The 21,883-nt window shown below is 40.3% G+C and overlaps 1 protein-coding gene across 9 annotated transcripts; it reads right to left on the reverse strand.

Annotated features, from left to right (window-relative positions):
- Positions 1–459: 459 nt before the first annotated feature.
- Positions 460–21,873, reverse strand: GTF2H3 (general transcription factor IIH subunit 3). Of its 9 annotated transcripts, none has more exons than XM_086347339.1 (13): positions 21,730–21,872; positions 18,102–18,181; positions 13,832–13,938; positions 13,234–13,400; positions 10,039–10,101; positions 8,771–8,800; positions 8,596–8,624; positions 6,122–6,196; positions 4,912–4,965; positions 2,932–3,000; positions 2,408–2,543; positions 2,091–2,127; positions 460–1,997 (listed from the first exon to the last, which is right to left on the reverse strand). In XM_086347339.1, exons 1-13 carry the CDS (start codon positions 21,740–21,742, stop codon positions 1,928–1,930), a joined length of 930 nt encoding a protein of 309 aa, XP_086203465.1. In that variant the 5' UTR covers positions 21,743–21,872; the 3' UTR covers positions 460–1,927. The 9 variants fall into 9 exon arrangements, with proteins under 9 accessions (XP_086203465.1, XP_086203466.1, XP_086203467.1 ...); XM_086347340.1 differs by having other exon boundaries at positions 21,793–21,836; XM_086347341.1 differs by lacking the exon at positions 2,932–3,000 and having other exon boundaries at positions 21,730–21,873.
- Positions 21,874–21,883: the final 10 nt, after the last annotated feature.

The raw sequence follows: 21,883 nt of genomic DNA on the forward strand, positions 1-21,883 counted from the left end.
ATGTCAAGTGATCTCGGGAAAATCACTTAACCTCTCTAAACTTAGGCTTCCTCAGCTTTATTTCCCCCACCTCATCTTTAAAGGAGGTAACAGTCTCTCCCAAACAGGGTTGTGTGAGGAGGCAACACACCTAATGAGCTTAGCCTAATGCCTGATGTACAGTAAGTAAGTACTCAGTAACTGTTCACTCATTTTGTTAGCTATCAGATGAGCAGTAAACCAATTCACGGGCAGAATCCATGTACGGTGTGTAAAAAATCTTCTATTAAAAACTTCATACCAATCTCTAATTGTATTTGTAACAATATTTTTGTGTATAGTTTCAGCAAGATTGAAATTAAAGTTCTTCAGGGTTGAATAAAAAATTGACATGTGAACAAATCCAGTTAAAAAGTACACAGTTGAAGATGCATGAGCATGAAATAAACAACCAGTAAGAAGAAATAACTCAGGGAAATATGAAAATTTAAATTATTTTATTATAAAAATTTATACAAAATAAACCATAAACACAACAGTTAAAATTTAAACAGAATTAAGCCAGTTCATAACACATTTCAAATGAAAAAGTAATAACAAAAACCTTATAAGCTTGTTTGAATTTAGTCATCTTTAGATATATGATGCTTTATTTCCTAGACTTAAAAATAGTGATCTCCATTATACTTAGGCTGTAAAATATTAAATATTATTTTTAAAAGACATTCTTAAACTCAGAGATTAACAAATACTTGGAAAGTGACCACCAAAATCTTTGTATATTTGTTAACAAAATTGTAAATCCAGAATATAAAACCTACCTGAAATAATCTAACCAAATACCAAATTATTTAAATATTTGAGACAGTTTTTGAGATGGTATCAAAAGAAAATTAAAATCTTATTTATATATAATGTTGTATACACATATAGGTTTCTGTCAGTATACTTTCTAAAAACAAATCAAACTGGCCACCATTCTTGAAAACCCTTCCTACGCTATGCTGGAATTTAAAAGGACTTTTAGTAACTTCCAGGTTACACAGAAAAATAAGTTGTTTATTGTTGAAATTACAAATAATTTTTCTTTTGAATTGATACAAGTTTTCAGTATTAAGCCCAAAGTTTCCAGAGAACCATTCTCCAGTATTAATGCTTTCCCCCTGCTCTAAAAAAGGAATGAATTCTATGTGGGGCAACACTTAGCTGGAAAGAATCCATTCTCCCAGAGAAACTCCCCTCGTGAACCCAGACTTTGGCTTTCACAAATAAGCTCTTCACACAACTGTTTTTGAAGAAAAAGTTCCTTCCTGACTACTGCACTTGCTTTCCATACTCGTTTAAAATCAGATTTTAGAGATACTCAGTGATAAGCTCTCATTTGGGTAACTGTCCAACATGTATTGTCAGACAGAAGAATAAATATCTGGTCATATATGGAGTTAAACCTCAATTGAGAAAATAAGGAGTTTATTTACATGAATACTGTCAAAGCTAAGTGTTGACTCAAGTAAGATGTTCTATCTTGATTAATGCCATTACTCCATAGTCACTTTTTTCCAGAACCGGGTCCAAATTTCATGTTGTACATTTCACAGTAAGGACCTAGACTTGGGTAGGTTCTGACACCTTCCATCAGTCAGGACAGACTTTGACAAATTCATTAACAACTTCTCATTAAAAAAAAAAGTCTCAAATTTGTGCTTTCTTCCCCCATTTCTGGACAAAAACCAGCCAGAAAAGACTTTAGGGTATATTGCATAGAATGACTCCCTCAAATACATCAGCCCCTCAGAAGCACAGTATAAGGATGATGTTTCACAATATTTCCTGTAAGAAAGCTCATTATCTTACACACATCTCTATTATTTTCAGAGCTTCCCTAACAAAGATTCTGCCATATAATTTATATAACCAGCTCTAAGTGATAGGGAAATTATTTTTATTATCATGAGGACATTTTTAGTTTCTTTTTCTTGGCCTTCAGTACAGGAGGCAGAGAAATCTTAAAGGCTGTCCTGAAATAATACACAGAAAAAAATAAAACACTTTTTAGTGCTCTAAATCTCTGTAAAGTGAGAGCTAGCCACACAACCCCAAAAGATACTTACTCGCATGTGGTACAGATTGGGCTGAAATTGCAGAATACTGTAAATTGAAACAAACAAAAAAAACACCAGGATGATTTAGAAGCAACACAGTTGAAGGTATCTTCTGCACACTCCCCTCCAACATAGAAAAACTGAGTATGGACTCAGTCCTCAGTAAGGAATTCCCTGGTGGTCCAACGGTTAAGACTCCACTTCCACTGCAGGGGGCATCTATTCAATCCCTAGTCAGTTAGCTAAGGTTCCACATACCACACAGTGCTCCCTGCCCCCCACCAAAAAAAAGACGTAAAAAATAAAAACTCAGTACACCAACTTACTTGACAAGCACACAGAACAGACGTAGCCGATTTCAATGAGATTTCGATGACAGAAGCAAGCAGCCCGGTAGTCAACATGAACTGGGGGTGGGAGGATTAACTGAGACCTCTGATCTTGATCAGGAAGAAAAACCCACTACATGAAACAAACAAATAAACAAAAAATGACCACGAAATTTTTATTTAAAATACGGTGGAAAACAACCAGAAGCCAAGATACAGATATTAGACGTCAGCCAGTAAACACTGAGAATACTAAACTGGACTTCCCTTGAACGTCTGTTGAGAAATGTGTATTTTTCATTCCGCAATTACTGAGCACCTCCACACACAGGCACTGTGCTGTAAACAGTCTGCATAGGGCGACAGGGTCCAAAGACTATGGAAGCTGGAATTCCCTAGGTCACCCCTCCACTCCTTTCTTCCAGTTACTAGGCGTCAGCCGTCTTGTTCCCATTCATTCCCCAGGAAATAAGGGTCTCGCTTGACTCAAGGCATTAGGTTCACTGTTGACGTTTCCTTACCAGGAGATACTGCAGAAGGGAAGGCATCTGGGGCACCTTCAAGTACAGTCCCCCTGTGATGTCACAAGCCTGTAAGACACACAAAGGACTCACTGCCACGTGAGCACTAGCTTTTATAGACGGAGGTCATTCTCACCACCAACTCTTCAGGTCTACGACACAGCAAATTAAAAGGGCGTCTCTTCCCAGAGTGAAGGAAGACTGGAAACTTGCAGCCACCTCTCCAGATGTTCACATAGCTTGTGTTTTCCCCTTGGTCCACGCCCTTTCACCCTTTGAAGCCTGCAGTTATAAGACACTACAAGTCCTTTTTTTCTGTTTGTTTGCTGGTGGTGAATTTTTATTCTTGCCATCCTTATTCACTCTCATTGTATTTTAGAGTTAACAGTTTGAGATGTAATTCACACACTATAAAACCTATCCTTTTAACATGTATGATTTACTAATTTTTAGAACATTCACAGAGCTGTGCAACTGTCCCCGCTATCTGGCTGCAGAACATCTTATCACCCTACATCCCCATTAACAGTCACTCTTCATCCCTCCTCTCCCCTGGCAACCACCAATCTGCTTTCCGTCTCCGTGGACTTGCCTATTCTGGACACTTTGCATCAATAGAATCAGACAAGCTATGCCCTTTTATGACTGGCTTCTTTCACTTAGGATAAGGTTTTCAAAGTACATTCATACTGTAGTCTTGTAGCATGTATCAGTACTTCAATTCCTTTTTATGACCAAATAATATTCCACCACATGGATAGACCACAGTTTGTTTATCCATTCGTCCACTGATAGGCATTTGAGTTGTTTGCACTTCCGGGTTATTACGAATAGCACAACTGTGAATATTCATGGACAGTATTTTGTGTGGACACGTTTTCCCTGAATAAATATTTAAGAACGGAATTGCAGACTCAACTGGTAATTCCATGTTTAACTTTCTGAGGAAGTTTCAGATCATTTTCCAAAGAGGCTGTACCACTTCACATTCCAACAAACACCATGCAAGCTTAAGAAACAGGAACTTTTGAGGCTGGGGTACTTTTTGGTTGTACCCCCGCTTCCCCAGTCAATCCCCAGCAGTAACCTAAACTCAAAGTTTTCTGTAATTTTATGCTTTTAACTGATCTTTTAGGAAATAATGTTCCTTGTGATCAAAAAACATTTATCAAAAGTTTAGTATTGTCTTCAGTCTTATTTCCAGTTTTTTGGTTTTCCTTTTCCTTTTTAGTTAAAGTAAAACTCATTTTCATGTTTTGATTAAAAGTAACATCTGACAGTGCTGTCCAAGAGAAACATAATATGAGCAACATATGTAATTTTTAATTTTCTAGCCACATAAAACAGGAATAATGAAGAGATAAAGTTTTAGTAGCATCTTTTATATAACTCAATATATTCAAAGCATTATCATTTTAACATGTAACCATTATAAGAATCATTAATGAGATATTATACATTGTTTTTCATCCTAAGTCTTTGAAATTCAGTCTGTATACTCACATACTTCTCAATTCAGATCAGACTCTTTTCAAGAGCTCAACAGTCATATGGCTACCATTAAGGACAGCACAGATCTGGATCTTATTTTTATAAAATTCTCTGCTTAGTGATCTACTCTTTCATCTGTATGTATAGAGCGATCATGCTGGTCACCTAACATTAACAATAACCTCGGGATGAAAGGATTTGAACAGATTTTTCTTTTTTTTTTACTCTTTTTTAAAAATACTTTTCTGTGCTGTTTGAATTCATTCTACTGTGTGAATTTTAATACTTTTACAAAGTCAATCAGATCATTATGTAGAATATAAATAAAAATTTCAAAAGAACCAGAGAGATGCTGGTGCTCTAATCTAACGCATCATAAGGGATAATCCCTAAAGCTGTGTGAAAACTGGTGGGTGAGAGACATTTACCACAGGTAACAGAACTCACCACGCTTTCAGAACCACCACCAAGCATTCATTTAAAATATACCTGTTGGAGGAGTCCTGAATCGGAGTCTAACACGCAGGCATCGATCAAAATATTCTGAAATGGACATTTCAAAAAATATTAACAGGAATAGTGAAGACTACCTTATAATGAGAACCTACTATATGCCAGACTCTATTCTTAAAAAGACTCATTTAACATGCATGGTTACACTGCAAGATAGATATCTGATGTGCATTTTACAGTGAAACACCCAGGCCTTGGCTGGAAGGTGGTCACAGAGCCAAGGGCCAACAGTGCTGTCATCCCCAATCTGCCTGTCCCCAAAGTCCATGGCCTTTCCACTCTATCATGCTGCCACTCCAAGACAGAAAACATTACAGGTGACTATAACAGCATTTTAGGTTAAAACGGAAGTTTGCTTTTAAAGTTTTTTGGCCATGCCACCACAGCATGCAGGATCTTAGTCTCCTGACCAGGTATCAAACCCATACCTCATGCCATGGAAGCATGGAGCCCTATCCACTGGACCACCAGGGATATCCCAAAACTGAAGTGTTGTTTTTTTTTTTAAACTGAAGTTTTAAGAAAGTTTTTTTTAAACATGTCAAAGAAGAAAATGTATTAATGATAACTCATCTGAACACTTGAGTTATTTGCAAAGTAAAAATATCAAATATTTATTGTTGTTGTTTAGTTGCTAAGTTGTGTCCGACTCTTTTGCGACCCCATGGACTGCAGCCCACCAGGTTCCTCTGTCTGTAAGATTTCTCAGGCAAGAATACTGGAGTGGGTTGCCATTTCCTTCTCCTGCGGATCTTCCTGACCCGGGGATTGAACCTGCATCTCTGCATTGGCAGGAGGGTTCTTTACCACTGAGCTACCTAAAACCTCCCTAAAGCAGAAAGACAAAGAAATTGAGGCCACACATGCAGCAAACTGTTATAAAACTCAGGATTCTTAGCCTGAAGTCTAAGGATGAGCTAAACAGGGTTGTAACTACACATGTAGTTAAACCACATAACTATAAACAAAAGTGAGTTTGACTGCATATTCTTCTGGGGATCCACTAGATTCTCAAGGGTGCAGGACTCAAAATAGAAAAATGACTAGTACAAAACATGGATTCCAGATTCCCAATCCCTTAGTAAGTATTCAGTCAGACTATTTCTTTAAGCAGGCCATTCAAACAGTAAAATTAATTCCTTCATTATGAAAGCAATAATCTTTAAAAAGAAGGCTCTCAATTCACCTGCTTCTGTGCTGCAAAGATGACATTCATGAAGTTCATATACTGCAAGGCACTGTCTTCTGCAACCTTAATCACCTAAAAATCATATGCATGTTAATACCTTTCGGCCACATTCTAGCGCTCTTACTCAAATGTCAACACAGTATACAACAAACTATAGTCAATATCATCTTTCTTATTTATCTTTGTAGTTATTAAAAATCTCCCCCAAATCCTATAATCCAAGAGATAATCCTTGTTAATGGTTTCTAAAGAGCGTCTATGTGGACATGTATGTACATTCACATCCAACAGAGACACAGACACACACACCCAGGATGATACCCTAGTATTCTGCAACCTGATTTTGTAGTCCCCAATATCTGGGGGAAACAACCTTATGTCAATAAATATGAGTGTATATCATCCTTCATGCTGAGTTCCTAGATTTTGACTATTTAACCAATTACCTACAGAAGACATTTAAGCAGTTTCCACATCTCAGTTGTTTTTTTTCAAACCTCAATTTTAGACAATGCTCTGATGAATATGCCCATCTACCCTTTGCACAACTGATTAGCTCCTAAGATAACCAGTGGGATTACTAAAGTGTCTGCACATTTCATTTTGATACATATTACCGACCTGCCTTCCAGAAAAGCTGTACTAATTTATCCTCTCACGGGCGATGCAAGAGAAGAACCACTAGTAGGGCTGCCATATTTCCAAACGCTACCTGGTCATGTGCATTTCCTCTTCTGCAGACTGCTCATGTTTCCCACCTGTTCCTTTGGAGTCAACCCTGACTTTTAAAAATTAATTTAAAAGCTCTTCTTTATTTTAGAAACATTACATCAATCTTCTTTATTTTAGAAACATTACATCAATCCTGTCACGTAGTTATGTTGAAAACACTTTTTCCTAATAGATTTTTTCTTTTCCCATCCTTGTTTTGGGGGTTTTATTTTTTTGAGGTCTTAAGCTTCCTTTTAAAGTTTCACATCATGCTTAGCAAGATACTCACCAACTGAAGATGATAAACACGTATCTTCTTCCAGCACTTTTACAACTCGAATTTTTACATTGACATGTTTGATCAATCATTACTAGAATCTGCTTAGGGGTAAGCAGTGAGATCTAGCCTTGTGTTCCTCCTGACGGCCAACCAACTGGCCCAGTATCTTTTACTGAATAATCCATTTCGTTCCCACACATTTGAAAGGTTTCATTCATCTTGTGTCAAACCCCACTATGTACCCATTATCTGTCTGCATACTACTGTACCAGAACCACACTGTTACTGTGGCTTTATAATGTGTTTGAGTGCCTAAAGGAGTGTGAATAAAGAAGAACAAAGAGCACTGCTCCCCACCCAGTTCTACAAGGGTTAAATGGGAACCCACTGCAGCTGCCCACCGACTGAGCACCCTGAAAGGAGTCCAGGATGAAAGGCAGGATGAGGCACTCAGTGCTTTGGATAAACAGGCCCTTAGACAGTCAGACGGGTATCTCAGGAAGAATTCCAACAACCCCAGATTCTTGCCTCTTTGTAGGCAAGAGCTGAAAAAATAGAAAAGCACTAAAATCACTATCTTGAGATATCTGTTCTTTGTGATCAGCAGTCATCTCTTACCAAGATGTATGCTTGACTGTGTGAATTTCCTAGCCAAAAAAAAAAACCCACATAAACTGGTCTCTCCTCTACCTCTTCGGGACAGTTACTCCACAGCTGAGTGGCTGTCTCCTGAGCTATAATGCTGAGTAAAACCCTGAATAAAACTTAAACTTACAACAGTCATGTTGTATGTTTTTTTTTTAAGTCGATTGGAGCAAGTGCCTGCTTACTATTCTCTTTCAGAAAGCTCCTGGCTATTCCCACTGACTTATTCTTTTAGATAAATTCTTGACTTTCTTAAATCCCTCCACTCTGCCAGGAAAAAAAAATCTGATTAATATTCTGAGATTGCACTGAACTTATAGTTTAATCTTGGACAAACTGACATTCAAGAATAAAATATGGCTCTCCACAAACTAGGGGTTACCAGTGGGGAAGAAGGAAGAGGAGACGGGCAATACAGTGGTAGAGATTTAAGAGGTATAAACTATTACAGACAAAAAAAGCTACAAGGATATATTACACAACATGGGAAATATAGTCAATATTTTAATAACTATAAATGGAATATAACCTTTAAAAAACTGTGAATCACTACATTATATACCTGTAACTATATAATACTGTAGATCAACTATACATCAATAAAAATAACTGAAAAAAATTAAAAAAGAAAAAAATATGGCTCTGTTTATTCAATACTTCTATGTCTCTCAGAATTTCAGTTTTTCATCATAATCAACTTTACACAGTACTTGTTAATTAACTCTGGACTCTTAATATTTATTGCTTCTATTATAAATGGGTCTTATTTCTCAGTCTGTTTTCTAACTGGCTCTGGCTGGTATAAAAACATAGTATAGATTTCTTTTAATCTTACCAATATCCTTGATTTCATTTCCTGGTTATCTATAAAGAGATAAAAACAGATTACATTACAACTGAATCTCACTGAACATATTATATAAAGTTTTCTTGCCAATTTTAAAACAGCCCCTCAAAGTTATAGTAGTAAAATAAGAATTACAGTCCCGTAGAAGATTGCAGGCTCTCACCTTTAACTTCCTTGTTCATTCTATGAATGTCTTATTTTCTTAGCATTAAGGAATTTAAAAAGTGTTTCATAAATAATAACAGTAAACAGAACAAATAAATTCAAATCATAGTTAAATAAATTCAGCATCCACCTACCTGAAAAAAAGGAAAAGCTCCATGACTCACAATAAACACACAAAAGAGATTGGGAGTTTCCAATTACTGACTTTGCAATCAAGTGGGTTTTGCAACCTGACCAAAATATGATTGTTCTCCAAGAAAATTAAAATTAATAGATTTGATCGTTTTACAGCTATCTATCATGTCCTAGATTTGAATACTGGCACAAGTAAATCAATATGCCAACCAAATGAGATGACGAATTTGTAAACCATACACAGACAATCAGACACCCCCAATCATAGTCTGGGATTGGAGGGATCACTCAATACTTTACAAAACAAACAAATTAAATTACATAAGACTGAAAAAAATGTCACACAGATTATCAACATGCTTTATAAAGGTGGGCAAAATAACTCATTCTCCTGGGGAGAACCAGCTGCTCATTTAACAAGCCCCAGGGTCAGTAAAAGGCTTTTAAAATCAAACACTGTTCCTAACATGAGAGGAAAAAAAAAATTTTAATCTGTCTAATAATAAACAGAGAAACATCCTGAAGAATAATTCATTGTGAGAAAGACATACTGGAGAAAGTAGAGTTTTCTCATTCTTACAGCTTCTCCTAAAACCATGTTAAAGCTTTTTTATTATCTACTGCTTTAAAAAACTCATGCCTTCCAGTAATGTGGATCCATGGTTCTAAGAAATATCACAAGTTAAGGTATTTTTATTAAAGGAAAAAACAAAACAAACTTCTGAATGATTAAAACACCAAGGATACAGCAGGGGCTTCCCTGGTGGTCCAGTGGTTAAGAATCCACCTTGCAATGCAAGGGACACTGGTTCAATCCCTGGTCTGGGAAGATCCCACATGCTGCAGGGCACCTGAGCCCGTGTGCCACATCTAATGAGCCTATACTCTGGAGCCCTTGAGCTGAAACTACTGAGCCCCGGTGCTGCAACCACTGAAGCCTGTGCACCCTGGAGCCCACGGTCCACAGCGAGAGAAGCCATGGCAATGAGAAGCCAGGGCACCGGAAGTACAGAGTAGCCCCCGCTCGCCACAGCTAGAGAAAGCCTGCAGGCAGCAACAAAGACCCAGCACAACCGAAGAGAAAATAAATAAATACATATTAAAAAAGAAAAAAAAAACCACCAAGGATACAGCAAAGAGCTTTGGCAAGGGATCCTGCCAGCAGAGTCTCTGTGTGTTGACCCTCTATGTCACCTGTAAATAACAAAAAGCATTAAAAAGAGAACTTTTAGGTACTTTATTGAACCAAAATCATTTTTAAACCAAAGCATTCATCTTCATGAAGGAAATCATATAACATTTCAAAACTGGGTTTATAAACACAGATAAGCAATTGTTAAACATTTTCTCAATTTAAAATATCCTGGTGGTTGGGGGCTGAATGGGGAGGAATGAGGGGTGGTTGTTTAATGGGTATAAGGTTTAAGTTTGGGATGATGAAAAAGTTCTTGAAATGGATAGTGGTGATTGCCCAACAATGTGAATGTACTTAATGCTACCAACCTGTACCTTGAAAAATAGTTAAAACGGTAAATTTTATGTTATAAAAATAAATACTAAAAAGTATCCTGGTGTTACTGGGGAAGGTTCTGGTTTCTCAATGATCTGAGTGGTACAAAAGTCTGTGTGTGACCGAGGGCAGCCTGCACAGAGGTCCCTGGCTAGGCTCTGAGCCTTTCCTATCACCTCTTCCTTCCCACTGCCCCGGGGAAAGCTGGACCAGTGAAAAGAGGACTGGAGAAATTCCCCTGGCTGTGGGAGGTAGGGACAAAGTTCACAGCTTATCTGCAGACTTGAGTGAAAACAACAACAACAACAAAAAATCACTCATAAAAATCAAAATTCTAAACATCCAGTTCAACAAGGTGGGCGTCCAGATTAATACCCTGTAGGAATGGGGCTTGCAACTGGTCCGGGAGTGCTGATGCCCCACGGGAAAGGTCTAGACCACTGTACTGAGAAGCTGGGCCTTTACGCTGGAGGCCAGTGGTTCCCAAAATGTGATTCTAGAACCCATTGGAGGAACATCACCTGGGAACTCAAGAAAAATACAAATTCTTGGGTCCTCCCTGGTGCGTGCTATGCTATGCCCAGTCATGTCTGACCCTTTGAGACCCTATGCAGTGTAGCCCCACAGGCTCCTCTACCAGGGAATTCTTCAGGCAAGAAGACTGGAGTGAGTTCCCATTTCGTACTTCAGGGGACCTTCCCGGCCCAGGGATTGCACCTGGGTCCCGGCCTCCTGCACTGGCAGACAGTTTCTTTACCGTGTGAGCCACCGTCCAAAGCACTGGGCCCGCCCTAGGCCCACTGAGTCGGAAACAATGAAGTGGGGCCAGTATTTCATGTTATTCGGGTGTAACTTACAGATCTCAAAATTCACTCTTTTAAAGTGCACAAGTCAATGATTTCCAGTAAATTTCTAGAGTTGAAATCATCACCATGATCCAACTATAGAACATTTCCATCACTCCAAAAGATCACTTAGGCCCATTCCCAGTCCCTTCCTGCTCACCCCCAGTCCCAAGAGAAATCATTGATCCACTGTCTCTAGAGTTGCCTTTTCCCCACCAGTGATTTGGACAGAGGAGACAGTTTAAAACCACTGCCTGCAGGCAATAGGGAATTAGCAAAAGTGTTTGAGGCAGGGAATACTAACTCTGATTTTTAGAATAACTCTAGAGGGCTGAGTGGAAGGACTTGAATGGGGAGAGACAGGAGAAAGAAGCTGTTATAATGATCCAGAGCAAAGGCTCTCAACCGGGGCAACTGTGCCCCAAGAGGGTCATTTGGTTTGTACCTGCAAGTGTGCTCAGTCATGTCCAACTCTTTGTGACCCCATGGACCACAGCCCACCGGATCCTCTGTCCATGGGATCTCCCAGGCAAGAATACTGGAGCGGTTGCCATCTCCTTCTCCAGGGGATCTTCCTGACCCGGGTTTTGAACCCGTGTCTCTTTCATCTCTTGCATTACAAGGCAGATTCTTTAACAACTGCGCCACCTGGGAAGTCCCAACTGGGGGATATCTTAGCATCCAATTGGTTGAGGCCAGGGATGCTACTAAGTAAGTATCCGCCAAAAGGCTTCCCTGGTGGCTAAGATGGTAAAGAATCCACCTGCAATGCAGAAGACCTGTGTTTGATCTGTGGGTTGGGAAGATCCCCTGGAGAAGGGAATGGCAACCTGCTTCAGTATTCTTGTTTGGAGAATTCCATGAACAAGAGGAGCCTGGGGGGCTACAGTCCATGGAAGCACGAAGAGTGGGATATGACTGAGCAACTAACCCTTATCCTCCAAAGCACAGGAAACCCCCCACAACAAAGAATTCCCCCGCCCAAGATGTCAGCCGTCCCAAGGTTGAGCTAGATGGCAGGTAATAAGGGGTCAGACTTTGGAGGTACTTCTGAGACTAAATTAATAGGATTTCATAGATGATTAGATGTTGGTTTAGAAGGAAACAGTCAAAATGAAAGCCTTTGGAAAAGCAGGAGGATGGGGGTGACAGAAATGGAAGTAGTGGTGTAACTGTGGGGAAAGAAAATGAAACTGGTCTGGGGCTTATTAATGAGGCTGAGGGACACTTAAGGGGAGACATCTGCAGTTTGAAAGAAAGGATGGAGTAGAGACAAAGACTGGGAAGTGTTCATACACAAATGATAATTAATGGGAAGGTTGGACGAGAACATACAGAGAAAGAAAAACACCACACAGAATAAAAAAAATATATATTTTTTTAAGGAAATAAAATGATAGACTTCCCTGATAGGAATCTGCCTGTCAATGCAGGGGACACTGGTTCAATCCCTGGTCTGGGAAGATTCCACATGCCTCAGGGCAACCAAGCCCGTGCGCCACAAGTACTGAAGCCCACGGGCCCTAGACCCTGTGTTCCGCAACGAGAGGAGCCATCACAACAGAAGCCTGCTCGCTGCAACTGGAGAAAGGCCTGAGTGCAGTGACAGAGACCCAGCTCGGCTGAAAATAAATAAAATCAACATTTTTAAAAAATGAAGAAACAAGATGAAGGAAAAGTCAAAAATGGAAGGAAGAATGGTCTGAGAAAGAGGAAAAATGGGTCAAAACAGGCTATCCTCAGACACTAGAGTGTTTCAAGTGGAGGCTGGTGAACAGTGTCCACGCTGCAGAAGTCAGGCAAGTATCACACAGGCTTTTGTGGGCGTGATTTTAAAAGAGAGAGAGAAAAAAAATTAAGTAGATAATATCAAAAATCTCAAACTTTTGGACTCGAAACCTCAAGGACTTCCACATTCAACTCCATCTGCAAATAGCACTAATGGGAGGAAGAAAAGCTGAAAGCAATTACTTTTAGTCATTAGATCTTTGATCTCTTCAGCGATAACTTCATTTGCTGCTGTCAACAACTCGTATTTTCCATCTTTACTTCCTGAGGGAGTAAATTCAGAAGAAGGGTTTCCTGGGTCTCCAAAGAAGTCTCCAAGTCTGCCATTCTTTCCAGGGTATAAGAATCGACTGAAACAGAAAAACAGACAAAAAACTCCCTAGTTACACCGGGACTAAGGGACCTCACTAAACATCAAAATAGAATTCAGCAGAGATAACAAAGACCACACCAATTCCAGAATCTCAAGAGTCCATCATAAACTTCAGTTTTACAAAATGTATGAAACAGGCAAATTGGCAAACATGAGTCTTCCACCATGGAATGTTTTGATGATTCCACTGTTTTCTTAAAAAATGAGAGAAATAAAGAACGTACTCAGTTACAGCCTCTTGAAACGCTTTACGGTGGTTCTCACTCTTCAGATGACAACCGAAGAGAATTCCTACCAAATTCTAATTTATGACCAGTTTATTATTTGAGGTATATTCATCTACCCCAGTAATATCTCATCCCAGGGTCCTTAAGCACTGAGCAGGGAGAGTAATCACAATGGTCATACCTTTCCTGAATGTGACTTGCTATCACTGCGAGTTTGTTGGAACGATTCATGAACAAATGAGAATTTCCCAGCACCATCACGGCATCAATGCATTTTGACAGAGTAAACTGTTGAAACACAGAAGACAAAAGAATCTAAAACAGCTACCCAAAACCACTATGTCAGATAATTATTCACGCTAAAAATTTGCTCTGGAGTTCCCTTCTCCAAGGTCATAAGCAAAAACATCAGGAAGGTATAGTTTTCTGATTCTGAACAGCACAGACTTGCCCATTTCTGACTTGCTTAGAAGAACAACACATTAGCTGGTCAGGTCTCATGGAAGAGAGCAAAAGGAAGGAGGAGCTACTCCTGGGGGATGGGATGGAACTGGGGAAGCAGGAGGAGATACGGTCATTTTTTATAAACATGATGATTGATTTGTGCTCCAGTTGACCTAGATAAAATTTAGTCAGTAGAATCAATCTTTACTAATACTAGTTATCAAGACTCATCCTTTCCTTCTCCTCCCATACAGAACTGTCTACCAGGTACAATTTCATCCTCCCTGATAATTAAAACTGTCCAATTTGAAATAGAAACTCAAGAAAGACTAAAATTCCAACTGAGACCAGAAATCACATGCAAAGACATTCATTTTCACTGTTATTTTTCCAGCTGTTATTCTGTTAATCAATACAACTTATTTGTTCATAAATAAATGTATTCATAGCAAAAATATGGATCATCAAATCTGAAAAAGAAACTATAGTTCTCTAATTTTACTTATGAGACCGCTTTCTCATCAGTATAATATTCCACACATGTTTTTTGTATAACACTCAAGGAATAGTAAACGTGTCACATCTTCTGTGATAAAATTACTAGCAAACTGTTGCTGCACATAGAATAGATAATACATATTGATTAAATTGGTAATTGTAAAGTCTTTCAATTAATTCATTCACTAAATATGCTGAGAACCTATTATGTGCCATGTGAAGACCCTTTTTTTCATGGAATTTACATTCTGACAAGTATTAATATTACTAAAGAAAGAACTATGTTAAGCAGAAAACAAAACCAATAAATTTCACTTACTCTATTTCTTAACATGTAAAACAAACCTATTAAAATTTCTACGCAACAAAAAACAACTAAACCAAAGTGAAAGGCAAATTACAAACTGGAAAAAAAAAAAAAAACCTCAACACATGAAAGACAATGAGTTAACCTTTTAACATAAAGAGTGTTCACAAACCAGTTAAAATAAAAAGGAACACCCAAAGAGGAAAATGGGAAACTCCCCCAAAGAAAAATATAAAGGAGAAATACAAAGGGCCATTAGATATACCAAAAGAAGACTGAGAGAATTTTTGGTACATCATACTGGCAAAAGATAAAATAAGGAAACAGAGCATCTTGTGTTAGTACAAAAAAAAAGGAATCTTCATATACCACTGATGAGAGTTCAAAGTAAGACAGTCTTCCTGGAGAGTATGATAATATGTAGTGATATGCTGGTCCAGCCACACAATGGAATTCTTCTCAGCAATAACAAGAAATGAACTACTGATCCATGTAGCAACATGGACAAATGTCAAAGTAACTATGCTGAGTGAAAACAACAGACCAATAGACCAAACAAGAAAAAACCCAATAACAAAAAACCAACTATATACTGTTTGATTCCAGGTACGCTGCTGCTGCTAAGTCACTTCAGTCGTGTGCGACCCCACAGATGGCAGCCCACCAGGCTCCCCCCTCCCTGGGATTCTCCAGGCAAGAACACTGGAGTGGGCTGCCATTTCCTTCTCCAATGCATGAAAGTGAAAAGTGAAAGTGAAGTCGCTCAGTCGTGTCCGATTCTTAGAGACCCCATGGACTGCAGCCTACCAGGCTCCTCCGCCCATGGGATTTTCCAGGCAAGAGTACTGGAGTGCGTTGCCATTGCCTTCTCCGTGATTCCACGTATATACATACCTTAAAAATGCAAACCAATCTATAGTGATATTAGGCAGATAAGTGGCTACCTCCAGGAGGGAACAGGGAGAGATGGGTGAGAGAAATTCAAAGGAATATGAAGAAACTCTGCGAGTGATGGATTTGTGTGTTTTTGTTTTGTTATGTTCTTTTGGATACGTCGATCAGCTTACAGGATCTTAGTTCTCCAAACAGGGACGAAAGCCAGGCCACAGCAGTGAAAGCACTGAGTCCTAAGCACTGGACTGCCAGGGAACCCCCATAGATCTGTATTTCATCATTTTGACTGAGGTGACAATTTCATGAATGCATACATATGTGAAGACATAACACTTTCAATGTGTGCAGCTCATCGTACAGCAACTTGGTAAAGTTACGATCAAGTACATAACTTGTTCTTAATTGTGAGAACATGTCTAATTTAAGAATTTAAATAAGAACGTGTCCAATTTAAGAATTTAAAAATTGGATGTAACATTTTTATATGAATTTCATCAAAGAAAATATACAGATAGCTAATAAGTTTATGAACAAAAGCTTAGTCATTAGGGAAATGCAAATTAAAACCACAATGAGGTACTACCACTTACCCTAGAATGACTATAATCAAAATGACACATGACACTTTCCTGGTGGTCCAGTGGTTAAGAATCCACCTGCCAATGCAGGGGACATGCGTTCAGTCCCTGGTCCAGGAAGATTCCACCCGCCATAGAGCAACTAAGCAAGTGTGCCAGGACTACTGCGCCTGCGGGCTGCAACCACTGAAGCCTGTGCCCCCTAACACTGGCATTCCACAATAAGACAAGCCCACACACTGCAACTAGAGAGGAGGCCCTGCTCACCAAAACTAGAGAAAGCTGCACGCAACCACAAGGCCCAGCAGAGCCAAAAATAAAAAATAAAGGAAATTAATTAATTTTTAAAAAAAGGATAGGAATTTCCCTAGCAGCCCAGTAGTTAAAGACTCCACACTTCCACTGCAGGGGGCATGGGTTTGATCCCTGGCTGGGAAACTGAGATCCCACATGCTCTGGGTCATGGCCAAAATAAATTAATTAAGTAAGTAAAACAGCCTAGTCCCAAGTTCTCTTAAAAAATAATAAAAGATAAAAGCTACACTCGAAAGCTACATACTATAGGATCTATTTATGGAACAAAATTATAGATCTGGAGAACATATTATTAGACTAGTACCAGGGACTAGAAAGTTGCACCAACCATGGAGGGAGCACCGGGGAGCTCCTTGGGATAGAACAGCTGTGTCTTGATTGTGGCGGCAGTTACACAAATCTTACATGTGCTAAGACTGCAAGAACCAAACATACACACACAGGTGCACGCAAAACTGTTATTATCTGAATAAGGTCTGGAGATTGTACTGATGTCAGTGTTCTGGTTTTGCCGTTTGTACTGCAGTTACAGAAGATGCTACTACTGGGGGAAGCTGGAGCCAGAGTGCACAGACCTCTCCGTACCAGTTTTTATAATTTCCTGTGATTCCATAACTATTTTAAAATAGAAAGTATTAAAAAAAAAAAAGACTACATATTATATGGAATCAATATATGAAATGTCCAGAAAAGGCAACACAGAGACGGAATCCAGATGAGTGTTTGCCTACAACAGGGGGGAGGGCTTCCCAGGTGGCTCAGTGGTAAAGAATCCACCTGCCAATGCAGGAGATGTGGGTTCAATCCCTGGGTCATGAAGATCCTCTGAAGAAAGAAATGGCAGCCCACTCCAGCATTCTTGCCTGAGAAATCCCACAGACAGAGGAGCCTGGTGGGCTATAGTCCATGGGGTCGCAAAGAGTTGGGCATGACTTAGTGACTAAACAACAATAACAGCTAGGGCATAGAAGCAGTGACTGACTGCAAACAAGCACGAGGGAACCTTCTGGAAATAGAAGTTTTCTAAAATGGAATTGTGGTAGTGGTGGTTATACAACTTTACTGTGATTTTTACTAAAAAACACTGAATTATACATTATAATGGGTGAATTTTATGGTATGAAATTATACCTTAATAAAAAAGCAATATACACATGAAAGAAAATGAAGTCACTCAGTCGTGTCTGACTCTTTGTGACCCCATGAGCAGTAGCCTGCACCAGGCTCCTCCATCCGTGGGATTTTCTAGGCAAGAGTACTGGAGTGGGTTGCCATTTCCTTCTCCAGGGAATCTTCCCCACCCAGGAATCGAACCCAGGTCTCCCGCATTGTAGACAGATGCTTTACCATCTGAGCCACCAGGGAAGTACTAAGTCAAATCAGAACTATCCAAAAGCCTTCCCAAGCAGCCTTACCTGAGACTCCTTTAATGCTTGCTTTCCCCACCAAATAGGGTTGGTATCAACTATGATAACTAGAAGATTCAATTCATCCTCTGCAATTAACCAAAAAAACAAAAAAAATTAGCCTCATAAAAGTGAAACAAAGCTAACATTTCCAATTTGTAAATTAAATCCAAAGCAAGCACCACTGCATGCCTTTCTATGTATATAAGCTACAATCGTGAAAGGAACACAAATCAAGTTCTTTTAAAGACTTACAGCTCTGGAGGCCCTTAGTGAGCTCTTGCTTGCCTTCTGTACATTTACACCTCTCATGCACTGCAATAGTAGCCTCCAGCTTTTTTGGCACCAGGGACAGGTTTCATGGAAGACAATTTTTTCCACAGGTTGTGTGTGTGGGGGGGTGATGGTTCATTCCAGGATGACGCAAGAGCACTACATCTACTGTTCACTTTATTTCTATTATTGTTACATTAGCTACGCCTCAGATCATCAGGCATTAGGTCCCAGAGGTTGGGGACCCCTGCGGTAGACTATGAACTTTGTGCGGTGGGATTTTTGTCTCTTTTATCACTGCTTGTCCTCTGCTCTGAACACAATGCCTAGCACAGGGTGGATGCCCAGTAAACATTTTATGACCCCAAAGATACATGCATCATGGATGTCTGGTCAAGGACAGAGAGCACTGATGGACCAGTACCAAGAATCACTAGCAGAATTTCAGGCTTGGGGTAGGGCTGAGTGGGGAGAAATTTAAAGGGAGACACAGAAGTAGTCTGGCTCCAGGTCCATCAAATCACCTTCTAGCAAGGCCAATTAGTAACCAATCTTTAAAAGGTAAAAACCAGTGTGAAAAGCAATGGCTGTGTAAAGACTTTATTGTGAAAATAATTAGGCTACTCTCTACAAAGTGAAAGACACAACGAAACAGGCTAACACATTAATTCAACAAACACTGACACTGAAGTACCGGTGTTAGGTGTTGGGGATACTGGATCCAAGCCCTCAGGGAGACTATATTCTGAGGTGACAGAATGTGAACCAGTAAGCATACGTTGCTATGAAAAACCCAGGATGCTCATTTAATAGCAGAAAGCAGCAATGCCTTGCTTACATACCCGTATCCTATTTACTCTCCAAGGTCCCAAACCTTGCTACCTCCTTATTCAAAAGTCTTCCCCAGGTCTTCCAACAGGTCCTGGCTCCCCCATCTCAGAAGAGAGGAAATGTCAGCCTTTCTGTGTCAGACCTAGCACATGTAATCCTATCTTCCTGTCCCATTGCTGACAGCTCAGAAAGGGACTTAAAGCCGTCTTTCGCTTGTTGTTGTTGTTGCGTCTGACTAAGTTGTGTCCGACTCTTGTGTGACCCCCATGGACTGTAGGCTGCTAGGCTCCTCTGTCCATGGGATACTCCAGGCAAGAGCACTGGAATGGGTAGCCATTCCCTTCTCCAGGGAATCTTCCTGACCCAGAGATTGAACCCATGTCTCCTGCATTGGCAGGTGGGTTCTTTACCAGTGAGACACTAGGGAAGCTATCTTTCACCAATTATAAGATGTACTCCCTCCTTTTTTCTTACATTTGACAGTTGCTGAACTCAGGAAGGTATCTTACCATTATGACGGATCACATTTTTTCTCTTAATGTTATATTAAATAAAATAAAAGCACATTTCATAATCATATTATCTTAGACTAGATGAAATATGGTATTCCTATTTCGCAAGTGAAAGTAACTTGCTCTAAGTCGCATGGCCTGCTAACAAGTAGCAAAGCTAACACCCAGCTCTGAAGACAGATCTGCTTGACTCTAAAGACTGTGGCTAAAAATTACACAAATGAACCTACTTGCAGGACAGGAACGGAGACACAGACACAGAGAAGGGACATGTGGACACAGCTGGCGGGGGGCCGAATTGGGAGATGAGGACTGACATGTATTCGCCACCACGTGTAAAACAGACAGCTAGTGGGAAGCTGCTGTGTAGCACAGGGAGCTCAGCTCAGTGCTCTGTGATGACCTAGATGGGGGCTGGAGGTGGAAGGGAGGGAGATCCGCGAAGGAGGAGATACATGTATACATATAGCTGATTCACTTTATGCTGTTGTACACCAGAAACTAACACAACATTGTAAAGCAATTATACTCCAACAAAAAAATGGAAATAAACACTGTGGCTTTTCAATGCCCTATTGTCTCCTTCTGACCACCCACAGGGCTGTCCCTCTTCTGATGACAGTACTCACGACCTCATTTTACACTTGGCTGTGCTTCTGATCTCTCTTCCCCCCTCAGCCCTCTAAATCGTGGACTTTTCAGAGAATGAGGAATGTTGTGTAAATCACAGAACAAAGTGTTTAGCACAGAAGAGTCACTTAATAACTGTCTCTACACAGGCCCTCACTCTTCTGCCCAAAAGCCTCTGGCCTTATATCTCCATCAGGTCCCACTCCCCAATTCTCAGAACCATACATTCCTTGCTATCATCAAGCCTGAGAAAAACAAAGTGTCGCCTGTCAGGAGAGGTGTGAATCCATACACATGGATTGTCCCTGTGGATTTCTTTCTTTGGGTCTCTACCTTCTCATTTGTAGACACGGGCCATACCAGATCTGCCTCCCTCACAGAGTTGTGATATTATAACAGATAAATGATGCATGGACAATTGTTACTGCCCTTGAAAGGATCTATTTCTATTCTTGCTCTCCACAGTCCATTTCCCACACAGCAGTCAAAGTAATCCTTTAAGATAGTAAGTCAGGGAATTCCCTGGCAGTCCAGTGGTTAGGATTCAATGCTTCCATTGCAAGAGGCCATGGGTTGGATCCCTGGTCAGGGAACTAAGATCTCGCAAAAAAAAAAAAAAAAAAAAAAAAAAAAAAAATATATATATATATATATATATATATCGTAAATCAGTAATACTCTCTTGCTAGGAGCCCTAAAACGGCTTGTATTACACTTAAAATAGAGATCTGGTCCCACAAGGGACCTGCACCTGGCTAGCTGGCTCTCTGATCTCATCCCTCTATCCCACCCTGCTCCCACCACCCTGGCCTCTTTTTTCTCCCTTTAAGACATCAAGCTTCGTAACTGGTAGTTGAATGTATGAACGAAAGTCTCCACCCTCCTCAACCCACAGGTGTCCCCTTTCCGTCTTCCCATTGCAATGTATTGGCTCAATCTGTCACAAGGCCTTCACAGAGCCTTTATAAAATCACTCAAGTCTTAGTCTGAGTATCACTAGTCTTCCCTGGACCCATATCGAAAGCAGCTCCTCCTGGATCATCCCCGAATCGCGATCGACACCATCATTACTTTATACTGTCGTCACAGCTCTGTTACCCTTCGAAATTATTTTTATTTACTTGCCTACTGTCTGTCTCGCTCACTAGACTGTAATCTCCGCTAGTCCGTCATGTTCTCTATGTATCTCCCAGGGCATGAAATAACGCCTGGCACACAACAGGCGCTCCAAAAATATTTACTGAAATGAATGAACGAATGAATACATTTGCTACTCCTTTAAAGAACAGACAGGCTCCACCCAGCCCCCAAAATACAGTCCATTTGGTAGGTCATCGCTGGGCAAAGTCTGCTTAGTCCCGGGGTCCGGATCCCGCCGGCGCGGCCCTCACCGTCTGAGACCATGGCGACCAGAGTCCCTCGGCGAACAGCCACTTGCAAGCAAGCAGACCTACCGAAGTGTATGAACTCCGACTTCCGGCGCCGCCGAGTGACGTAAGAGACGGCGTGGTTCAGGCCGCGCGCCGTACCCACAACCCCGCCCCC

Source organism: Bos grunniens, chromosome 17 (genome assembly GCF_055505025.1).
Source record: "Bos grunniens cultivar Pamir isolate PY7600 chromosome 17, Bosgru_T2T1.0, whole genome shotgun sequence".
NCBI classification, from domain to species: domain Eukaryota; kingdom Metazoa; phylum Chordata; class Mammalia; order Artiodactyla; family Bovidae; genus Bos; species Bos grunniens.